This window comes from Balaenoptera musculus, chromosome 4 (assembly GCF_009873245.2).
Source record: "Balaenoptera musculus isolate JJ_BM4_2016_0621 chromosome 4, mBalMus1.pri.v3, whole genome shotgun sequence".
Classification (NCBI taxonomy): Eukaryota; Metazoa; Chordata; class Mammalia; order Artiodactyla; family Balaenopteridae; genus Balaenoptera; species Balaenoptera musculus.
Window position 1 is genome coordinate 18,127,303 of NC_045788.1, and position 24,207 is coordinate 18,151,509.

A 24,207-nucleotide genomic window follows, 5' to 3' on the forward strand; every position below is an offset into this window, starting at 1 on the left:
GAACAACATGGATACAGAACATTTCCACCAACACGGAAAGTTCTATCAGGCAGCATTGCTGTAGGTAAGTTCAGATAGAAATCGTCTCTAGGAGGAAGCTAAAAGGCTGATGCAACAGAGAGTTGACTCTGTGGCAGCTTTTTATCAGATGGTCGGGGAAGGTCTGTCTGAGGGTGTGATATTTCAGCCAATACCTGAAGGACAGGAGCAGGCAGCCAATGGGAATGCAGGGGCAGAGCACTTGAGGCACAGCGAACGTGACAGCCTGTCGGAGGGGGGGCGAGCAGGCCTGTGTGGAGGGAGCATCACGTTTAGGGGTGTAGTGAGAAGGCCAGAGAGTCTTGTAGGCCATGGGAGAGAGTTTGGATTCCATTCTAGACTCTTTGGAAGCCACTAAGGAGACAAATGTTATGCTCTGCTGAGTGATGAATGGTTTGAAGACTGGCAGGAAGGGAAGCAGGAAAATCAGTCAGGAGACACACAGCAAGGCAAGGGATGACAGCGGCTGAGACTGGGGTGGTGAGCGTGCAGATGGAGAGACTGGGACAGAGTGGGGTTTATGCTTGGGCCTCCCTTGTCTGGTGAGAAGGAGTAAGGAGGAAAGGATGGTCGGTGAGGGAGGAGAGGGGAGAAACTGGAGTATGGAGCAAATGCTTGTTTTCCTGGCCCATAAAAAGTCAGTGGATGCGACAGTTACTTGAAACCATCATTGAGCCTGGGTAGAAGGGGCTGGTGTGACGCTGTCCCCTCCTCTCTTTGGCCAGAGAGTACGAGAGTCTGTACATGAGCCACATCTGGATCCCCAGCAGCTGGTGCTCGCCCACCCAAGGGCCCGAGTGTGACATCACTGATGACATCACTGCCACTGTACCGTACAGCCTCCGGGTCAGGGCCACCCTGGGCTCCCTGACCTCAGCCTGGAGCACGCTGAAGCACCCCTTTAATCGAAACGCAAGTAAGGCTCTTCTCTCCTCACTCCCCTGCCCCCAGCAACCTCCCCTTCAGGAACCATGCTCACTGAGACGGTCGGGATTCTTTTCAGCATCAGGTTAGTCTTGCAAAGCCAGAGTACTGTGGACGTCAACAACCCTAACCGGTCCATTTTAAAAAGCCAGCTGCTTCCCACAGGCCCTCTCTCTCATTTTGAAACAGACTTTGGAAGCCAGTCCTGTCTCTGGAAGGAACACTGCTCTGGAAGTGGGGAGATGGGGCTAGGACGGCCTCTCCCTACCCTGGTAGTGCCTCATAAATCTTACACTGCCTCCCATCTGGGGCCTCACTAACCCCATCTTTGATGCTGTGTGAGCATCTTCTTCGTGCAGTAGGGTCTATACATGATCAGAGGGACCAGAAACAGTCCTTTGGAAATAAATAAATTTTCTATAGCAATAGAACCTGGAAAATAATTGAGAAAGAAGTAAGGGAAGAATCCAGATTGGTGACCAAATACGGCAGAGTGCAAATAATGACCAGTGTGTAGAAGGGTGTGTGTGGGGAACAGCAGGAGCAGGGTCTGGATGCCGGGGGTGAGGAAGCAGCTGGTCACATGGTGAAGGGCTTTGGCATAAAGCTTGATCAAATCGGTAGAGGAGGGTCACAGAAGAAGAGAGGGTCTAGGCCAGGTCTGTCTTACAGAACAATCACTCTGGCTGTGGTGTGAAAAGTGAACTGGAGTAGGACAAGCCTTCAGGGCAGGTGAACAGTGAGGACGGCGTTGTAACACTCCAGCTGAGCCAAGGTGGGTCCTGGTCCCAGAAGTGGGGAAGGGATGGGAAGAAGAGGACAAATTCTAGAGACATTGCTGAGTTAGAAAGGACAGCGCTTGGGGACCAGTTACTGGGAGACAGAGTGGGGGGAGATAATGGTGGCATCCATCTTCCAGATGGGGTTAGTGGGAGTGTCACCCAAGGAAGAGAACCCAGGAGGAGCTACTGGTCTGAGGAATAAGAGTTGCTGCTGGATTTGGGCTCTTTGAGATTGAGATTCCTATAGGATATCATGCCACGGATGTCTGATTGGCAGTTGGAAATCAGGCCCTGGGGCTCAGACAGGTCAATGTCAGACACACAACACAAAATTAATAGCTAGTGGCTTGAGAGCAGGTGAGATGTCCAGGGACAAGACATGAGGACAAAGAGAAGCCAGGATAGGCTCCTGGGAAACCTTAGGTTTAAAAAGAGGATGGAGAGAAAGGCACTAGTAGGTGCTGGGCGGGGAGAGGGTCATGGAGGGGAGAGCGGATGAGCTGCTGCTGGGCCTGAAGGAGGCCCCTAAATGGGTCCTTGAGAAAGTGGCTTCATGGCGCCGTGGTGATGGTGGAGAGGCTGCCAGCTGGAGGGTTGAATGGAGGCGGGAAGGGGCAGGGCAGGTGTGGATGATAACGTGACCAGTTGGGACATGCAGGAGAGGCAAGGGAAAGGCCTTCAGTGACCTGTTTTCTTGGTGTGGCAGGTGACCCTCTGCTGGCAGTGAGGACAAAGGAAGGTTTGGGGCAGCATCTACAGTAATGGAATGAGTCAAAGGTTACTGAGGAGTATATGAGATTGGGTAGAAATTAGGACGGTTAGAAGGTGAAGGAGCCCACGCTGGAAGGGGCTGAGGAAGGTGAATTTGAAGGGGAAGTTGGCCCTCTAGAGTCAGGCAGGGGGGGTTGAAATCCCAGCTCAGACCCTTGAGTCCTCATCTGTAAGAAGGGCAACAGTTTGCCTCACTGGATAGTTGTGGGCGAGATGAAAAGTGCAAAGTCTCAGGGCGGTGCTGTCTTATCATAGCACTCAGCTATTAGTAAATATTAATATTAATTACCCTAGGGATGCCCAGAGCTGAGAGCCAGAGAGCAGAGGAAGGAGGGAAGAGCTGGGGGCAGCAGTGGGACCATTGGAATGGATACCAATAGGAATTTTGGTGCAGAATGTGGGCTCCTCTTCCCAGTCTCTTTCTCTAGGCACTGGGAGGATACGGTGGAGGCAGTGGGATCCCATTGCAGGCCCTGGGGAAGCCTGAGGGGCGCTGGAGGGTAGTGCAGCTTTGCGTCTGCCTGCCGTGCCTGGGCAGCACCCAGAACCACCTCCCTCTGGCTCCTGGAAGCACGGGCTGCAGCCAAGGTCATTGCTGGGGGCTGGCAGCTGTTGGAAAGGAAGACACGGGGCATTTGGAGATTGAGGGAGTGCCTACAAAGCTATGGGGGTGGGTGTGTGCAGTAGCAACTTGTGCTTGAGAAGGCCAATATAAACAGGAAAAGGGCCACTGCAGGAGAAGCTGTGGAAGGGAGTCTCTGTACCTGCCCCAGAAGCTGCTCCTGTGTGGTCCCCGTGCAGGTGAAGTTAGCTGCAGAGTTGGGATGGAATCGAGACTCTCAAGGGCATTACGTCTGTTCTTCGGCCTTTGAAGAAGGCCACGCTGACTTCTCCCCAGACACATGAAAAATCTTATTTTAAGGCTCTCTTGAAAAGGATCTCCTACTCTTAAAGGGAAGCCTGTTGAGAGCAGAGGTTCTTAACCTCAGTTATATGAATTCATGTCACAGGGGAGCTTTAGAACCACTTATCTCCAGGTCCCAAGCCTAGATTCTGATTTAAATGATCTATGTGCATCCTGTTCATTGGGAGTTAAAAAACACCCCACAGCAGAGTCTAGAAACGTGGAAAGACATGGACTCAAATTCTGGCCATTAATTGTGTGATTCTGGGAAAGTCACTCAACCTCTCTGAGGCTGTTACATTATCTGTACGATAGGAACAGTATTTACCTTCTTAAGCTTGCTGGATGGATTAAATGAGATAAGTTTGTAGAGTACATAGGACAGAAGTTCCTGTCCCAACTTTGTCAAAAAATTCTCTGAACTGAAATGACATTAGGTCATTTTGTCTAATTCTATTCTCAACCTAGATGGAGATCAGGGGATCCAATTCTAATCATGTTTAACTTAAAACTGGAGGAGTCAAACATCTCTTTCCCTACTGGAGGTGTTTCAGACGCAGTTCTAGTGGTGCTGTGTGCTCATATGAAGCCTCCGAACTGGGTATGTTTTGTACAGTTGGTCCCTGACTTTCCAAGTCCTCATGTTCCTTTTCCAGGCAGCTCTTCAAATGCCAGGAAATACTTTGTTCTCTGAAAACTCCCTGCAGGAACTGCCTTTCTTTTGAGTGTCCACTGACCCCAGTGCAGGAGGATGTAGCCCAGAACACACTCTGCTAAACTTGCCAAGCCAAGGCCAGCAATTGCGGTGGCCCCTCTGGTCCTGCAGCGTCTGGATCCGAGAGGCAAGCCTGGATCCATCATCAGTAACCAGGGACTAAAGACTGTCTGTGTGGGCCCTTCTGTTCTTGGTCTCCTGATAGGAAAGTATCTGTGGGGGCTGCTGGCCTCTCTGTTTGGGATCCAGTAATATGAAGGATGGTGCTTGTGCTTATGCTGTAAATTTCAAGAGCTGATTATTGGAATTTGTAAAACCCTCTGATTTTCCAATATCTCCCATTAAGGATATGAGATTGAAGAATCCTTGGACTGAGAATAGAGAGGCCAACCCATCCACAGGCTGCTGATTTGCTGATGTTTGAGAGTCAGCAGCAGCCGGTATATATAACTGATCTGTGCGAATTGTAGTAAGTTGTTGTCGTTTGTGTTTTTCATTTGCTCATCATTCAAAAAGTGTCTATTGAGCACCTGCTGAGTACAGGAGAGGATCAGTGTACACGCCTCTGCACACTGCAAAGCCATATCCAAACCCCTCCCCTCCCATGAGCCTGACATGCTTCTACTGATGGCTTGGTCATGGTCTCCCTGGACAAAACTCAGTCCTGTCTGGGGCTGGCTTTGATTCTCTCCTTGTCTTGCCAACAGCCATCCTCACCCCACCTGGGATGGAGATCACCAAGGATGGTTTCCACCTGGTTATTAAGCTGGAAGACCTGGGGCCACAGTTTGAGTTCTTCGTGGCCTACTGGAAGAGAGAGCCTGGTGCCAAGGTGAGACTTTCACCCTTGGCCTTTGAGTTAGACTTTGGAGAAGCAGTCACAGACCTCCAAGAACTGGATGAGGAAAGCCAGCCCCTGCAGTGCTTGCTGTCTGGGGTGGCCTGAGGATGAGCGGGCCTGGGTGAAGTGTGGGAAAGGAGAGATGGGTGTAGGTTGACAATCCCGGCAGCCTCTTCCTCAAAGGACTGCCTTGGTCCAACCCAGACCGTGGCTGGGAGCTGTCTCAGGCCACATTTGCTAAAGTATGAGGGCTGCCCCCTTGCACTAAACTCTGCCATAGTTGGATCCATGACACCTTTACAATGCATTTCTTCTCCCTCATCAGCATGCCTTCTCAGCCATTCTCCCTGCTGTTTACAGGCGGCAGACCAGGGTGTTCCAGATCAGCTGGATGATTTCAAAAGCATATGAGGCTGGCACAAGGCTCTCGAGGGTGTGTATCTGGGCAGGGTGCAGAAGTCGGGGCAGAGAGTCAGGAGCTGGCTGATAAACAACCCTGATTCTGAGCCAATGGGCCACCCGGAATGCCTGGATGGGGCGCTGCCCTACCCTGTGGGATGGGTGCTGCGGGCTGGGCTGGGTGAGAGGTCAACTCTCCCAGAGGGAGTGGCCAAGCATCCTGTAGCCACAGCAGCAGAAAGGATGGAGCTTGGGCAGACCTGTGGAGGCCTGTCCAAGCTGAAATGGTGACAAGGCCCACTCGAGTCAGCACAAGGAAAAATAGGCTCTGCCGCAGGGTTAATATGGTGCTCTAAGGGGCTCTCACAGACTCCATGATCAGAGCAGGCCCAGAGTCAGGCTGCAGCACAGACTCACTTGCCCAGGGGCCCCCGTCTGTGGAGTCCCTGGTTCCCTCCAGTGGGTCCTCTCTATTGCACTCTTTCCGTGGCCCTCTCCCCAGCTTGCTTGCAGGCCCTGATCCCTCACCACTCCTTCCTGCACATGCCTATGGCTGTGCCTTACCAGGCCTGACTCCTCCTCACCATGTCCTCTCCCCTTGGTCCCTGCTTCTAGCTGCAGGTATCAGTTCCCCAAGATCAGTTCCTAGCAGAGGAAATCTGACTGGTCCTGCTTGTCTTATCAGGCCAAGCTTAGGGGTCGCCGGTTGCTGGCTGGCCTCTGATAGACCCTTTTCAGGCCAAGGGTACCCCTGACCTAATGCCAGTGTCTGAGGGACAGGTCATGTGCCCTACCAGCCACTCAACGGGGACTGTGGGCTGGGTAGCTTCCCCTGGAAGGTGGTATGTGTAGGTGGAACAGGCAACAGCCATGGTTTCCAGCATTTATTCCTGCTGGGTCAGGGCCCAGTGGTAGGAGGTGGCATTGCCAGGCGGAGGGAGTCGTGTGGGGCACTGATCAGGGCCTGGGCTGGCCGGGAGCACGCAGGTCCCTAGGATTCTTCGGGAGGTGCAGAGCCGGTGCTGGGAGAGGAGCACGTGCCCTGAGCCACCTGGGCCTGGCCCAGACACGTCCCTGCAGGTTCAGACGCGGAGCACAGCCCTCAGGGGGTGAGTGGGGGTGGAGGGCCGTGCAGATGGATGGACAGACAGTGGATGGATGGAAGTGTGAGGAGGCACTGCCCGCAGGCTCCAGTGTTCCTGTGCACTGATCCCCCTGGCAGCAGTGGCCAGGCCAAGCCCCCAGTCAGATTTCTGACCTTCAGGTCTCTGTCCAAATATTACCCTATCAGAGAGGTCTTCCCTAATCACTGTTCTGGTGCCTCCTCATCACTCTCTACTTCTTTGCCCTGCTTCATTTTTCTTCATAACCCTCATCACCACCTGATGTGTGTTATATATGGTCTATCTTACCCCCCATAAGCTCCACGAGAGCAGGAACTTTGTTTTGTTCAATGCTGTGTCCCTGTTTTGTTCAGTGCTTACACCAGTGCCTGGCACACAGTAGGTGCTAAATAAATAAATAAATAAATAAATATTTAAGAATGAATGAATGAATAAATGAATGAATGAGAGGAACATTCTGTATGCATCGTGGAAAGGAAATATTTACAGCTTCCCTTCCCTCCTTCTCCCTCTTTTGTGTCCTGCTCCCCCCAGAGTGTAACCGTTTTCTGTTTTCCTAAAGGAACACGTCAAGATGGTGAGGCACGGGGGCATTCCGGTGCACCTGGAAACCATGGAGCCAGGGGCTGCACACTGCGTGAAGGTCCGGACGTTCGTGAAGGCCATCGGGAGGCACAGTGCCTTCAGCCAGACAGAATGTGTCAAGGTGCAAGGTAAGGCCGCCTGTCTGCCCCTCCTGGGGGATGCTCGTTGCTTGCTGCTTGCTTCCTCTGGTTCTGAGTATCCCCTCGGTTTCCCTGACCTGCTCCCCCAGGCTGGGTGGATCCTGTGGTGAAATTGTTCTGCGTTCTAATCCCCCCCGAAGAGAGTCCACCCTGGGGCTGGGCAGGGGTCACTTGGCAGCTGTCTAGAACACTTTTCCCTGAAAGCTCCCGAGGCCTGAGGCCAGACGTTGCAAGGCTGGTTGACCCGGTGGCAGCTGCCTGTGTATCGGAGGGGGGTGCAGGTGAGGCAGCCGGGGCCTGAGCGTCGGACCTCGTGTGGACGTAGTGCACCGTGTAGCACGGCCGCGCTCAGCTGGGCGGGGCCTTATGGAAGGTCTGTAGAATCCTCTTGTTTGACTTAATTTTTTCCCTTGAATTTTTTATGGTTTAAAAGCCTGCAGTGAAAAGAAATAAAACAAAATGCCACATCCCATGATTCTGGCACACAAACACCATGAGTGACATTTGTGTATAACTTTTTAGTTTTTAAAAAATTATCATTTTGAATATTTGGTACATTTATATAGTTCAAAAAATATGATAAGTTACCTGTGAAACCGCCTTCCTCCTCCTCTTCCTCATCCATGTAATTCCCACCCATCCCCCAGAGGTATTAGCTTTTTGTATATCCTTCTAAAGACTTCTCACTACATTTACAAGTAAATGGGAATATACTTTTATATATTTCCCTTCCTTTTAGCACAAATGTTAGTGCACTCCATGCACGGTTCTGGATCTTGTCTTTTTCACTTTACATATCTTGTAGATTTTTCCATATCTAAAAAGAACTTTTTCATCCTTCTTTGTAGCTATATAGTATTCCACTGTATGTATATATAACTAATTCAACTAGCTTCCTATTGATGGGTATTTAGTTTTTTCTCCCAATATTTTGCTATTGCAGCCAATGCTTTCATTAATTACCTTGGGCATAGATCATTTGCTGGTATATTTGAAGGATAAATTCCTGGAAGTAGAGTTCCAGGGTCAAAGGCATACACATTTGAATTTTGACTGCTGTTTCCAAATCGCCCTTTAAAGGGCTGTTAGCCTTTGTGTAGACACATGTTGTTGTTGAATTATATATACACTTTGAGTCTGCTTTTTCACAAATATCACGTCCACAACATTTTCCATGTAGATTTTCTGATTACCATTTTATACTACTTTTTTTGGGTCTTTATTTATTTTTTAATTGAAGTATAGTTGCTTTACAATGTTGTGTTAGTTTCAGGTGTTCAGCAAAGCGATTCAGTTATACATATATATATGTATATAAATCTATTCTTTTTCAGATTCTTTTCCACTATAGGTTATTACAAGATACTGAATATAGTTCCTTGTGCTATACAGTAGGTCCTTGTTGGTTATCTGTTTTATATATAGTAGTGTGTATATGTTAATCCCAAACTCCTAATTTATCCCTCCCCCAGACCCTCATTTTATACTACGTTTTAAAACCATGTAAGTCAAGCTTGTTAAAAAATTCGAACAACACAGAAGTATATAAAGTAAGAAGTACACGTTCTCCATTCTCCCCACACCACTCAGGAGGTTTCCTTTGGCAAGTCTGGCATTTAATCTTCCAGTCATCGTGTGATGCCAGTACTCAGAGTCACAGCTGGGACTGTACTGTGCTTACTGCTTTGTACCTCGCTCACCTTCGCTGGGTATTGCTATTGTGAACACCTGTTCATGTCAGTACGTATGGATCTACCTCGTTGTTAAAGAACATGCATAACAAGCCAATATATGGGTGTGCCAAAGTATATGTAACCATCCCCCATAAATAGGTATATTCTGTGCTTTCCAGTCTTTTGCCACTACAACCTGTGATGCAGCGAACAAGTTTGTATATATCCTAATTCTCATTTTAATAGCTGAACTCCTGACCTGCCATGATGATATCCCATGATGTATTAAATCATCCTCCATTTGGGGTATTTAGATCATTGCCATCTGCTTTTGAAGATGATGTTCATTCACTGATTCATTCATTCATTCAGTGAATAATTATTGAGCACTATGTGCCACCTGCTGGCCCCATCACTGGGATACAGCAGGGAAGTCCCTGCCCTCACTGAGCTTACCTTCTAGTTGGGGAGACAGGCTACAAGGCAGTAAACAAATGAGATGGTTTCCCTTGGTGGTACGTGCTATGAGAAGGCACACCAGAGCGTGCTGGGGTGGCAGAAGGTGCAGGGGTGCTGCTTTGGGCAGAGAGGGGGGCTGGTTATGCGAGGCTGTTGCTCTAATAAAGATATTGCTGTGAACTGCTTTCTGCATATGTTTCCTTCCTTGGAATTATTCTTTGGAATCCACTCACAGGAGTGGATGAAAGAGTATGAACATTTGTGTATCTCTTGATGTGTACTGCCAACACATTTTCCAAAATCATTGATACAAACTGTGGGGGCCCCAGCCATCTGGAAGAGCCCACCAGCTTCTCTGCAGCTGTGTCGGCTGTGGCACCCTTCACATCCTGGGTGAGCAGTCCAGCCCAGAGGGGCTAAACGAATAGCACAGAGAGATGGGAAAGTAACCCGTCCCCCCTTCCGCATCTCCAGACGTTCAGACTTGGCACTTTCTGATACATCACTTAGTAGAATTTGGAGCCAGCCCTACCTGTGTGACCTGGGGTAAGTCACTTAACCCTTGCAGGGGCTTGATATATGAGTTATTATGTGACTGTGTTCTGAATTCAGCATTTTCCTCCATCATACGAATCAATGCCAAGAGTAAATTGTGAAATACACTTTTTTTTCAGTTACTGCCCAGCTCCCTTCTGGGCTGTTCTCTTTTGGTGCTTCCCCCTCATCCTGCCCGGGGCCTGGCCCTCTGCCTTCTTCCTGGCAGTGGCTCAGAGGTACGTGCAAACACAGCTAGTGGCTTAACAGATGATGCGCCTCCCTTTCCCTTCCCAAGAACAAGATCGTAATCTTCTTTGGCTTTCTGGAAACCAATCTGGATTCTAGAAAAATGGTTTTAATGGTGGTCATTTTGGTCACTAGGGCACACATCAGATGTCAGGGTGTGGGCGTCTGCTCTCTTGGCCAGCGTGCAGAGCCAGATCCAGGAAAGTGAGGGAGGCCCGGGATTGTCTCCTAAGCCGGTTCCTGTCTTTCCGTTTCCAGGAGAGACCCTGCCGCTGGCACTGGCTCTGTTCTCATTTGTGGGCTTCATGCTGATCCTCGTGGCTGTGCCGCTCTCCGTCTGGAAAATGGGCCGGCTGCTCCGGCACTCCTGTTGCCCCGTGGTGATGCTCCCCGACACCTTGGTAACTGCTCTTTTTCCTTTCAGCATGACGCTGACCCGATGTAGTCTGGGCCTTAGCGGGGCAGGGACACACGTTTCGTGAGTTTACAAGCATTTGCACAAAGAGGGGAGAAGAGTACTTATAGGACTTCCCTCCTAGTCAGAGGGGCTGGGAGACCTCCCTTCACCAGGGGGTGGTGGCCTTCCCCAGACTCCCATCAGGCCTCTGCTCCTTGCCCCCAGGTCCTGGCACGGCCAAGGCAGCAGGTGTGTAGCCCAGCCCAGGAGGCTCTGCATTCCAGGCGTCATGCATAGTCTTACCCTGAGGACCGGCCTGCCAAGCCTTCTTACCTCCCTCCCATCATTGTAACAGCAGCTGCATCCAGAAATATGTTCCAACACAGCATAGTCAGTTCATACGCCAAGAGCCTCATGGGTCCTCAGGGTGAAGCGCACGTGTGAAAGTAGGGCGCGTGGCGTCTGCTTTGCCTTTGGCTGGGGGCAGGGGGACTACCTGGACCTGTGACTACCCAAGGTGAGGGATCCCAACTCCTCACGAGCCAGGGTTCTGATCTTACTCCTGAGGTCCCTGGGCCGTAGATCTGAGTGTCCCCAGTGGGGACAGGCCCTGTGTGCTGTGCCAGGGTCGGGGAAAAGCGAAAGCAGGCCTCCAGAGCTCCCCCCACGTTGCACCTGTCTGCTTGCTGTGCACCCTAGCCCCCCACCTCCAGCCCAGACCTCAACCCACCGAGCAGTGCAGCAGAACACAACAAAATAATAACAAACAAAAGCAAACCCCTCCCTGTCCCCTCAGGGATTTCTCACCCTTCTGTCCTGGGAGGACGGGGTTATCGGTCAGCTTCTCAGAAGCAACTAGAGCCAGAACTGCCTGCAAGCTATACATTCCTGTAGTTCCTTAGCAGCCAGGAGTCACCCTGGAAGGAGTCCCTCTTGTGACATCACAGGGCCTTGAGAGCACAGGCCATGATCCCGCTTCACAGGAGGACTATCCCTCCCTGCAGTGCAGTCCTCAGGACACCCCGCATGCCCCACCATATGATCCTAGTGTCAGCTCTCTTTCTTTCCAGGAGTTTAGGGAGTCATGACTCCAGGGGACACTGGTCCAGAATTAAGCACCAGGCACCGTTCTAAGGTTTTACGGATATTTGCTCATTTCATTTGCCCCTTTTCATAATGCTTACCAACCAGTGTTCTTTACATTGGTTCCCCCTCCAGCCCCTTTGGATGACTAAAGGGTTTACTGCTAAACATAAAGACAGTGGGATGTATCAAACACAGGGGGCAGGGCTGGCCTGCATCCCCTTCAGCAAGAACTTGAGGGGCTCAGAGTTCCCTGAAGCACAAAAGTATGTGTATTCTGCTGTTGTTGGGTGGTGTTTTATAAATATCAATTGGACCAAAATGTTTAATACTGTTCAGATCATCTTTGTCCTCACTGATTTTGTTGGTATAGTTCTATTAGTTATTGAGAGAGAGACAACAAAATCTCTAACTATGAGTGTAGTTGTGTCTGTTTCTCCTTTCATGTCAATTTTTCCTTCATGTGTTTTGAACTTTGTTTTAGATGCATACATATTTATGATTGATAGGTCTTCCTGAATAATTGAGTCTTTTATCATCATGAGATGTCCCTCTTTATCTCTGGCAGTATTCTTATCCTGATATCAATATAGCCCTTTTTTATTTACTGTTTGTAGGGTGTATCTTCTTCTACATTTTTATCTTAAACTTATGCGTGTTCTCAAATTTAAATGGTGTCTCTTGAAGCAGCATAGAGGTTTTTTTGTTTTGTTTTGTTTTTTAAGTGAATCTGTTCCAACAATCTCTGCCATTTAACTGGAATGTTTAATCCATTAACACTTAACTCTAGTCCTCTCACTTCCTAACTTTTCTGTTTGCACCCATATCTGTTTTCTGGTTCTTCTGTTCATGGCACCAAGAGAGACCTGCCCTCAGTTCCTCAGGGAACTGTAAAAAATGGGAAACTCACCCAGAGACATTCCCTTCTTCCAAGTGTCAACTCTTGGTTGCTCTCCTGTGACTTAAGGAAGTTGGTTTCATATTTTGATCCGTTTTTGAAGCTGCTATCTGCAGGAGGATTGGTCTGATTTGTGCTCCTCTGCCGTTAGTAGAAGCGGAGCCCTGCAGTAAAGGAAGAACCCCTGAATGAACCCAAAATGATGATGATGGGAGGGGAGCATTCCTGGCTCAGCAGGTCACTAGCTCTTCTTTTCCACACATGTGAAAAGCTCGGCCTCCTCGGCTGAACTCCACCGAGTAGTCACCCTTTACGGCTTTCCTCTCAACTCTGTTCCCATGCTTACCCTCTACTCACGAGCTCTTCCATTCCTAATACCCTCCTTCAGTTTCCCTCTTCTGGTCCTACATTCAATGACCTAGCAGAGTTCCATCCCAGGACCCAGTGTGTTGTTAGAGAGCCACAGAGTAAAGGGCCCGGGAAAGAACAAGGTAAAGGGTCCGTTCCCTGTAGAATTTCAGGTGCACAAGGAAAGCCCTCCAATGGCAAGAGCTCCTAGAAATCCTAATGCATTATGAGCCATACCCTAAAAATAGCTTTTGGAGAAAACCAAGCAACTGAGATGAGACCAGAGACAAGGAAATTCTTTTTTATTTTTTAAATTTTTAAAAAGTATTATCTGGATTCCCTACTAAAAGTTCTTTTTTTAAAAAAATTATTTATTTGTTTATTTATTTATTTATTTATTCATTTATTTAGGCTGCAGTGGGTCTTAGTTGTGGCATGCAGGATCTTCGTTTCAGCACGTGGGCTTCTTAGTTGCGGCATGGGACTCTTAGCTGCGGCATGCATGCAGGATCTAGTTCCCTGATCAGGGATCGAACCTGGGCCCCCTGAATTGGGAGTACAGAGTCTTACCCACTGGACCACCAGGGAAGTCCCGAGACAAGGAGATTCTATGAGAGAATGACCACTTTTGTCCATGGAAGATAAATGCCACGACCCTTGACGACCTTTTGCTTCTCTGTTCCCCTTACCATCTTTCCTACTTTGTTCTAGTGTCTGTTCCTACATGCATTCTTTTCCATAAGACTTTTAATTTCTATTCTGTTTCTCCCCAGATTTTAACATGGACAGTTTCTCTGAGTGTATGCATTTCCCACAGTGCTGTGTGAGAAGTAGATAGCTAGTGTCCATCAATTCTCGAATAAGTTCTGGAGCTGCACATCACCACCACCATCTCCCCCCTCTCAGCCTTTACTTTAGTACAGCCTAGCTGCACTTCAACATTTGCACTGGTCATAGATAATCCTCCAAACTATTAAAAAGCAACTTCCAGCCAACCTTGCAAAGTCCATGCATCTTTCCAATTAAACCATGGAAAATTACCAAGTGGAAATCCTCGACAGGGCTTCAAAAAGTCCTATTGAGTTTGTAAATGTTTAATTTGTCTGTTTGGATTAAACATTTCATGTCTTCATCTATAATTTTACAGCTGGTGATGGTTGCACTCTGAAATATACCATTAGGAATGTCTTTCCATTCAAGTTTTTATCACCAAGTAACAGTCTACGGCAAAAATATATATGCAAGGAAAATTATATTAAGACTGCTCGGTGTGTGTTCCCTATTTTAAAATATAATGTATTTTCCTTGTCTTTTATCCATAATTGCTTCATGGTGATGGAGGCTTTGGTGCTAAAGGTTCTTTGTTTCCTTTCTGTGACTCGCTTTATTCTTTCTCTTCTTGCTGTCACATTCCACTGTAATGTGGGTAGCAAACATCAAGATGGCCTCAAGTTAGTCATCTGCAAATTGAGATGTGCTCCAATGGACCATCCCAAGTCTGACTTTGTGTGCTTCATAGAAAGTGGAGTTTGTGAGCCCAGATGCCTCTGGGGCCCAGACAGATAAAAAAAAAAAAAGAGTGTACAGTGCAATAAATGTGATTTAATAGGGAGAGATAGATGTGAGGACCATGGCAAACATGGCCCAGCTAAAGAAAGCAGCTTCTTCTCAGTTCATGCAGGTTGCTGCCAAGAGGGGATGTGAGCCAGTGCTTCCTAAATTTGAAATGAGAATCCAGAAATCCAGACTTTATAATAAATCTCCTGATTTTCAAATGTTAAGAACAAATTCAAATTAAAAAAAATATATATCAGCTGAACCTTGCTTGAAAGTTTGTTCTAAACTATGGGACAACAGTTTTGTACCCTCTGAAATTCTGAGATACGCTGTTTCACTTTAATGTTCTAGAACGACACCATCCAGTATGGTAGCTGCTAGCCATATGTGATGATTAAGCACTTGAAATGTGACTAGTCCAAATTGAGATGTGCTGTAACTATGAAATACATGACAGATTTTGAAGACAGTACAAGAAGAGTGTAAAATAGTTTATTAATATTTTTATGTTGATTACATGTTGAAATAATATTTATTTTTAAAATAAAATATATTATTAAAATTAACTTTACCTATTTCTTTTTACTTTATAAAATGTGCTACTGGAGAATTTTTAATGGCATATGTAGCTCACATTACATTTCCATTGCACGGCACTCCTCTAGAGTTTAAAAAGCAATCAGGTATAAGCACTGCAGATGTAGGTAGCCAGCGTCCTGAGAATCTGACCAGACCAGCATCAGCGAATTGGTGGTGGGCTCCACATTGACATCCCATTCAGTGAGCCTTGCTTTCCCATTATTTGCCTGTGGACACCAGGAGTGAGCCCTGTAGCCACCTCTTTACAAACAAGATCAAGGGCAACCGACTGGATGAAGCTAATGTCTCTGGGGATGGGGGTGGAGGAAACCATTGTGCCCACCTGTCTGTGCCCACGTGCCACTCTTTAAAGTGATGACAGGGAGGGACTTCCCTGGCGGTCCAGTGGTTAAGACTCTGCGCTTCCACTGCAGGGGACACGGGTTTGATCCCTGGTCGGGGAACTAAGATACCACATGCCCTGTGGCGCAGCCAAAAAAAAAAAAGAAAAAGAAAAAAGAAAAAAAAAAGTGATGATGGGAAGGGCTGTGGGAGAAGCTGTGCAAGACCCAAGTGAGTTTGTTAGAGGCAAGTGGGCTAGCGGTGACACTGGGGAAAGTGGCCCTGAAAGGTTGATACCTGCATTTTTACAACCAGTTACGATGATGTATTGGGGTCGCTGGGAGAAGATAGCAGGAATGTGAGGTATGAGTAGGAAGGGACTCCTGTTTATGGAGCACCATCCCTGGACCGGACACCCTGCTAGTGCTGTACGTGGAGCACCTCAGACCAGGTCACTATTTTCAGAGCTCTCTGGTGGAAGAAGGTTAGATTTTTTGGACCAGAACTACATTCTGGACTTCTGTGGGGCAGGGTCCCTGAGGGAGGAGTGCTGAGGAGGCAGGGCCCCAAGACATCTGCTGGTCGGTGACCTGGGAGATGATCTCAGTGAAGGTGGGAAGCCCTTGCTTTAGGGGTTAGAATTGTCTTTGGGCTTTTCTGCTGCTGGAAAGTTAATGAATCAGATAGCTGGGGTTTTTGGTGATATTCTCCACGATTACTATTACTATGACTATTCACCTAATGAATATGAATGAAAATTGTTTTTCAGAAAATAACCAATTCACCCCAGAAGCTAATCAGCTGCAGAAGGGAAGAGGTAGAAGCCTGTGTGGCGGCCGGGCTGTCTTCTGAGGAGCTCCTCAGGGCCTGGATCTAGCAGATGAAGTCTAGAAACCTGGTCTGCAGTACACAGGAGGGCGAGGGGGAGGGCCGTGCTTCGGCTTTCCTCCAAGGACAAAGGACAAGAGAAGAAGAGCCTGCTGTGTCTGTGTTAGAAGCAACTGTCAGAGGCAGAGTGGTGTGGCCGACGGAGCACTGAGGGGGGTCAGGGGATGCGACCTCCAGCACTGGATCTCTCTGCTGTCGTCTAGGGGGATGACCCTGTGGAAAGTGCTTAGTCTCTCAGTTTTCTCAACTATACAATGAGGCGATTAAGTACCCAACCGTTAAACCATATGTATATATATCCATATCATCTCTCCACCACTTGCAGAGCTGTAGGGAAATTGGCAACACTGTGCATTGGGACTGGTTCCGCTTTTCTGAAGAGCAGTAGATACACGTGTAACAAGAATAATCCCAGGCTCTATACACCTGCTGGCTTGGAGATCCTGCTTTGCTAGAGGAACCTTAAAGAGGAAAGGAAGGATCGGTGCAATGGGGTTGATTTCACTTCAAGCCAAATGCCTGCGCAGAGGTGACTGAATGGCTCAGCCAGCTCTCCAAACCATGACCCGGAGGGAGGCCACAGCCCCCTGAAAATGGGCCGCGCACAGATGCTGCAGACACGTGAAATGCTGTACAGGGTAAATCGTGTGTTCACACTGAGGACAGCAGCTAAAATGCATGTGCATGATGAGATGAGACCGCAGAAGGATGTCGATCATAAGTGCGATGTTTGCTGTGTTCCTTTTTCCTGTAGAGTTGTTATAGTATTGAATGAAAAATAAAAAGGTGTCACCTTGGGTAATCATTGTGGTTTCTTCCAAAAAAGAAAACTTTAGGGTTCCAGTTATATCATCAGCCTTGAGTGCAGGTCACCTGAAGACCACCTTTGGTCAGGAGATGTGGGAGTAGCCCCAGGTAAGGGTTGGGGCAGGGAACCAGCGAGGGGCAGCATCTGGCTGAATGGGAAATGTGACTGAAGCAGTTGGCCAAAGCCTCATCAGGCCAGGATGCTCCTGGGTCTTCCTGGAGGCCTCATGATACAGGAACTCCCTTGGGGACCTCTTTTCCTTAAGACAGCTCCTCGGGTGTCCTTAACTCTCCTAGCACGTTCATCTGGGGCACGCGACTGAAGCCTCTTCCTGACCTTCTCCCCCACCAGGTGAGGAAGAGTCAGGGTCAGAGAAGGGATGGAGGGGGAAGTTTCCTGAAGGCTGAAACGATTGCTGGGCAAGGCCTGTGCCTCCCTTTTAGACCCCAGCCCTCCCAGTTCTGGAGCCTCTGAACTGGTTTGTCTCCACCCCCACTTCCTGGGCCCCTTCCAGCCACCCCAGAGGTGGAGACAGTCTAACTGCTTCAGCCAGGTGTTTCCCCTACAAGATAGAGGCCCAGAGCCCTCTCTCCATCTGGTGGGGTTTCGAGGAGCCAGAGGATGGGCTCTCTTTAAGATGAGATCACTGAAGATCATTTCCTCTGTACCATTTTGTAGGCCTCTGTGTTGTCTGACTCTTGTATGAAGAGTATGTGTTCGTTTTACCTTTGGTCTAAGCTGGAAACATATTTTTAGTTTGCAGAAATAAAGACGATACTAGTTCTCCAGTCACCAACCCCCTCCTCCCTCTCCGCTGTCACCTGTCCAGGCCCAGAACCCAGAAATGACCCCTGACTTCCCTCTGCTTGCGTCCCTCTCACAGCTAGTCTCACTGCCCATCCACCTTGCAGGCATTTACAGGTATACAGGAATTTCTCTCAGTTATTCTAGTGTCGTCCCATGTCCCCAGAATCACTTATCGAAGCCCAGCCATGCACCGGACATTGAGCTAGTTCCTGAAAGTAGAGGGGCTGCCTCCCCTGTAGCTGGCCATTCCCTCTGGCCTGGAGTACTTGTATTCTACCTCCCCAGCCTCCCCTCCTCCCCTCCAATCACCCGGCCCTCTAAGCTGGGACACTTTAATGAATGAAAATGGGTGTGATTAATAACGACAGCAGGATGGCAGGGAGACTGACCATCTCTCACAGTCTCGTGCTGCTCAACTGAGTTGACACCTGTGACCCCAGAATCAAGCCCAGCTTTCTTAGTCCTGCCTTCAGATGCTGCCAGAGTCCAATGAACAAAACCCCTGCTCCATGAGGCTTACATTCGAATGTGGGGGGAAAGGAGACATAATAATAAAATAATAAAATAATACTAGCAATTATCATTATTAAGTGAATTATCTAGTATATTGGGAGTTTGTAAGTCCTATGGGAAAATGACAAGGTGGGGTGAAAATGGAGGGGTGGGGTAAGGGCAGGTTGCAGCCTCGTCTGAATGAAAGTAAATGGCAACAGCAGAACCACAACTGTCAAATAAGTCCTTACACAGTGTGGGAGATTAAGCATGACTCTAGAACAAAATGGTTTGGCAACAAAGCCTCAGGAGTGTGCAGTCTAAAACAAAAACTATATTCAGTATTTATACTGTTTGTATTGACAGTGTATTTTTTTTTAAGCTATTCCCTTAAGTTGTCAGAGCAAGTATATAATTGTGTTTATTTTGATGGGAACCTAGATTTCAAGATTAGTGAAAGGGAAGGCCAATGGTAGACTCAAACATTTGAGGAGGAGCAGTGTACTGCTGGAACTGAACTGAATATAGCAATATGAAGTCATGTCTTTATAAAACATTAAATGAAAAATATATTTCCTTTTTGGCTTTTTGCCACTGAAATGGCCCAGTTGCAGTGTACCCCAGATTTTGGTTTCTAATGCTATTTTTCTCCCAAAAGGAGCCATGGTATCTTGGAGCAATGTCTGATTCCATGCCTGGTCTGGGGTGGAAGGGTGCAAGGCAATCCCAGGACACCTACACCTTGTTGGGCCAGAAGCAAAGCTTTCAATAGTTGGGTCATTCAAAATTATACAAGAATCAATCTAAAAGGGGTAAATTTGCCCAAGCCAAAGTTGGGACAATGTGAGCATCAAAAGGAGAATTCTGGCTTACATCAATGGACACAATAAATTTGAAAAGTCATGGGTCCATAACTGTAAACACAAAAAGCAAATGCTCAGAGAAGATGAATAGAATGTATTTCTACTGATTCTTGTTATTGAATCCTGTTGGGCTTATTGACTCACTGTATCAAAGAATCATACTAGTAAATGTAGACTAGTAAATGTAGGTACAGCAGTCAGAAGGCAGTCACCACCAGCATTACCTGGCCCAGGCCATGACCCTCCCCGCCATGAACGCCTGCGAAGCCTCCCCTTCCAATCTTTCTGCACTTGCACATCTCTTTTCCTGCCAAGGATTCCGCGGCAAAGTTCTTTTAAGTTCCTTTTACAGGCTGTAGACTGTCTAGCCTCTGTGCTACATTTCCCCATCTCTTAGATTTTTTTTCTTCTTATTTTTCTGTGTGCCCATTTTATCCTTTGGCTAACTTCCTGTGGGTGCTTAGAATTCTCAGTTTCCTTGTAATCTGGCCTGACTCGGTCCCTTCAGGGAACTTCCGCCAGCTTCTGAGCCCACCTGGAGGGGGGAACCTCATTACGTCCACAGCTGTCTGGCGCCACCTAGTGTTGAGTGCGGGAAATTCCTTCTTTTGTTCCCACCCTCCTCGAAGCGCCCTGGGCTTCCTGGATAGAGAAAAGGAAAACCCAGGCAAGTTTCCTAGAATGAGAACTCAACAGCAAACTTCCACGGGCTTGGTCCCTAGCAAACCTCCAATGTCGTCAGTAGATTTAGAGTTTAGCAAAGGCCACCATCTCCTCGCTCGTGTTCTGTCTGTCCCCAGCACATGATTAAGGGCTCCACTCTGTGCCCACGTGGGTCTCCCTCCTCCCCTGTCTGTCGGTCTTTCCTCTGTGCCGCCCTTCTCTACCTTTTTTTTTTTTTTTAATTTTATTTATTTATTTATTTTTGGCTGTGTTGGGTCTTCGTTTCTGTGCGAGGGCTTTCTCTAGTTGCAGCAAGCAGGGGCCACTCTTCATCGCGGTGCGCGGGCCTTTCACTATCGCGGCCTCTCGTTGCGGAGCACAGGCTCCAGACGCGCAGGCTCAGCAGTTGTGGCTCACGGGCCCACCTGCTCCGCGGCATGTGGGATCTTCCCAGACCAGGGCTCGAGCCCGTGTCCCGTGCATTAGCAGGCAGATTCTCAACCACTGCGCCACCAGGGAAGACCCCCCCCCCCCCCACCTCTTAAAAAAGGAGTTTTTGGTATTTTTTCTCATGTGTTCTATTTCTAGCCTATCCCTGGATTTGACTGACTTTCTTGTTCCCATGACGGGAGAGTCATGTTAAACCATTTTGGCACCCAGACTGTGACGTTTGGAACTGGCACACAAGAGTTGACCCCAAATTACAGTTTTCTCTTTCTGGCTCAAGGGATTCTCAGGTCCTCAAGCATCTAACAAAAAAGCCTGGAAAACCCACACAGGTGGGAGCAGGAGGTTCACAAAGGGAGGACACGGCCCCTTCTGCCTCCTTCAGTGGAGCGGGCTGCCAGCCCAGGAGAGGTTGTAAAACCCCATTAAGGACCTTGGAGGAAAATTTGATGAGCCTTCTCAGGTACCTGCAAAAAAGGTCCTCCACTGGACCCCACTGGGGAAATTTTAAAAAACGACTTTAAAAAACCTGGCTGTTAGAAAAATAAGTGCCTGTGTAAACCTCAGTAACTTCTACGTTTGCTCCTGTGCTTTAAAATGACTCATCTACGAGGTGGCCACACATCTCCAAATTTCCTGGAGATGCCAGTAAGTCTTCTATCAAACTGCCTTGGTGTAAGCCTACAGATGTTATTTTGGATTAGGAGATCACACCCCAGAACTAGGGCCCTCTGATGCCATCCTGCCTACATTAACCTCGCTGAAGGGCTTCCTCCCACCCTCCCTCCCTCCCTTCCTTCCTCCCTCCCTCCCCCTTCCTTCCTTCCTTTTATCTTTCTTTTCTTTTCTAACAAAGTTTTAAACTCTGAAGGAGAAATTTCATTTGGCATTGGCAAAGACAAGCCTCAGGTTGAAGAACTTATAAGAAGCTTGGGTCTGAGCCAAGGGGGTGGACTACCTCCACCCCCTTCCCATCCTCCAATCAGCCACCTCTGAGTTTCCTCCCTTCCTAAACTTCATCTAGCCCTTTACTGCCACCCCAGACACAAATCAGCCAGTCTTTGTGCTCCAGTGCCTACCATGAAGTGAAACTTGGTATCACTGAACCTCTGGAATTGTGCCTCTCCAGGGTGTTCAACCAGCCTGCCCTGTGTCAGCTCTCATGACCACTCTTCTGGATAGGACAGGACAGGAGAGGAAAGGATTTCTGCTTTAGCTACTGATAAGCAAACTCCTCCCATCACCGAGGGAGAGTGTTGCCACTTTGGAAATGGGCCTGTCCACTCTGTGAAGACTGAGATGACCGGGTCTGGACATGATTCTTGCTTGTCTAGCTCAGTAGTGTCTGAGACATGCCTGGAAGACATTGATCAAGATGGTGGAAGTGAGCACACATCAAGCCCTCTCCGTAACCTCCTCCAGCCACAGAGGAGTGATTGATGGAATGTGCATGCACACACACACACACACACACACACACACGAGCCAATGAATGAATGAATGAATGAATCAAAAAATCAATCAATATTTGTGGACCAATAATGAAGAATAAACCTACAGAGTAGGCTGGTGAAATGTAGCCCAAGGGTAGAAGGAACTGGGTATACATAGATTGGGCTTCAAAGCTCATGTGGGAATGGAGATGAGTGTACACTGTGCTTGGCAGGAGAGTGGACCCGTGCTTGCTTCATGAAGCTGGGGTTGGGGCTGGTTGTCTTGCCTATCCAGCGAATAGGGGCTGAAAACACTCCAGAAATGTGCTGCTTGCCCATGGTGCAGGAAGGAAAAAGGGCGTCTTCGCTAAAGATGGGAACTGGGCTGGTCCTGCACCAGGGGTGCAGCACCAGAAATTTTGTTGGCTGAGAGCCAGCACCTGAAAGTCCATAACTTAAGATCCTGCCCTGGGTGTGCAAACCAGGAAGAATGGGCTAAATCAGCTGCAAAAGTACTTACCATGCAAGGACTTGTTCACGGAAAACACTCCCAGGCAGAATGAGCTTTGGAACAAAAATGACAAAGGACGTGACGAAATTCATCTTGAGGCTCATTTTACAGACTCAACAGACAGAAGAATTCATAACAGAAGAAATGGAAATAATAGATAATTTGAAAATCTAAAAACTCATGGAATGTCTCCCACCCTTCCTTAAAATTTAGTGGTGACAGCTTTTTTTCCCTGCCAATTGAGACTATTTTGGATACTTCTGGGTAATAGAAAGCTCTATAGCCACTTTAACTAGGAGTTTGCACTCATAATTAAAATTGCCTATTCCCAGATAGTACTAAAAACTTTGAACTCTCATGAGATATAAAGCTTCTTTTGTCTTTAGCAGGTGGCTTCCTTACTTCAGGGAAGGGTGTGGTCAGTTTCTATCTCTCTTTTTTTACATCCTCCTCCTTCACCTGCAGCCATTGTGGACCCCTCTGAGATTGGAGTTCAAGAAGGGAAGAGGGAAGAGGGGGATCAGGAAGGGTCTTACTTGATTGGAACAGTGGAAAGCTGGGTTTGGGCTTCCTGGGACCCGCTGAGGTTTAAAGCTGATTCTTTCTCCTATGAATACTTTTGTGAGTTCTTCGTAAGCTTTCCTGCTGAAACTCTCAGACTGTTAACTCCCATGAAGGTAATGAATTTTGTTTTTCCAGCTTGTGATGGTTAACTTTATGTGTCAACTTGGCTGGGCCATGGGCTGCCCAGATATTTGGATGAACATGATTCTGGGTGTGTTTGTGAGGGTGTTTCTGGATGAGATTAACGTTTGAGTTGGTAGACTGGATAAAGCAGACTGCCCTCCCCAAGGTGGGTGGGCGTCATCCAATCCGACGAAGGCCTGAGTAGAATTACAAGGCTGCGTAAGAGAGAATTCCCTCTCTCTGCCCAACTGTTTTCAAGCTGGGACATCAAACTTCTGTCTTCAGACTCAAGCTTGGACTGGAATTTACACCATTGGCTTTCTTTGTTCTCAGGCCTTCAGACTCAGACAGCAACTATACCATTGGCTCCCCTGGGTCTCCAGTTTGCCAACTGCGGATCTTGGGACCTGTCAGCCCCCAAATCATGTGAGCCAATTCCTTATAATAAATCTCAATCTCTCTCTCTCCCCCACTGGGAGGGTCCAGAAGACATACCTTTCTTTTTATTTTATTTTATTCTAAAAATTGAATTATAGTTGATTTATAATATATTAGTTTTAGGTGTACAACATAGTAATTCAATATTTTTATAGATTATACTCCATTTAAAGTTGTTATAAAATATGAGCTATATTCCCTGTGCTGCACATTGCATCCTTGTATGTTATTTATTTTATACCTACTAGTTTGTGCCTCTTAACCTCCTTCCCCTGTCCTGTCTTGCCCCTCCTCCCACCCCTCTCCCCACTGGGAACCACTAGTTTGTTCTCTGTATCTGTGAGTCTGCTTCTGTTTTGTTATATTCATTTGTTTGTTTTAGTTTTTAGATTTCACATACAAGTGAAAACATGCAGTATTTGTCTTTCTCTGCAGAAGACCTTTCACCATCCCTGTGAGAAATAAGTTTGTGAGGGGAGCCCTGACATCCTTGAAGAGCTCTGTGATCACCTTTCTCTGCGGGTCAGATCTCACAGTGGGAGCTGCAGTCATCGAGGCCTAAATGCAATGGGAGTAATTAGATCCGGGGTGGCAGGAGCCAAGTGGTGGCAATCAACCGCCAAAGGCAAGGTGGACGTGGTTAGTGTAATGGACAGCAGAGTCAAGGCAGCCATTGGGAAAGTCTGACTCATACAGGCTTAGGGCGTTGGCTACTTCATCATGGTGTTCCTAGAAGTGAAGCTGATAGGAAGCCTACTACATTTCTACTTGATCTGTAGAAACAGAGAAGTTCTAGGTCAAGGGAACAAAAGTCTAACCTGAATCAT

The 24,207-nt window shown here is 47.8% G+C and overlaps 1 protein-coding gene across 8 annotated transcripts in view; it reads left to right on the forward strand.

The window, feature by feature from the left end:
- The window catches only part of IL20RB (interleukin 20 receptor subunit beta), a 36,978-nt gene extending 12,771 nt beyond the window's left edge, over positions 1-24,207 (forward strand). For 2 of the 8 annotated variants that reach the window (XM_036851674.1, XM_036851678.1), the window contains exons 3-9: positions 765-1,048; positions 4,843-4,967; positions 5,302-5,409; positions 7,062-7,212; positions 10,398-10,540; positions 23,276-23,368; positions 23,816-24,207. In XM_036851674.1, coding sequence (XP_036707569.1) covers positions 765-1,048; positions 4,843-4,967; positions 5,302-5,409; positions 7,062-7,212; positions 10,398-10,540; positions 23,276-23,368; positions 23,816-23,845 — 934 coding nt within the window. In that variant the 3' untranslated portion in view covers positions 23,846-24,207. Of the gene's footprint in view, positions 1-764; positions 1,049-4,842; positions 4,968-5,301; positions 5,410-7,061; positions 7,213-10,397; positions 10,541-16,112; positions 17,030-23,275; positions 23,369-23,815 lie in introns of those variants that run through there. The other 6 variants (XM_036851676.1, XM_036851679.1, XM_036851677.1 and 3 more) reach the window with 6 other exon arrangements.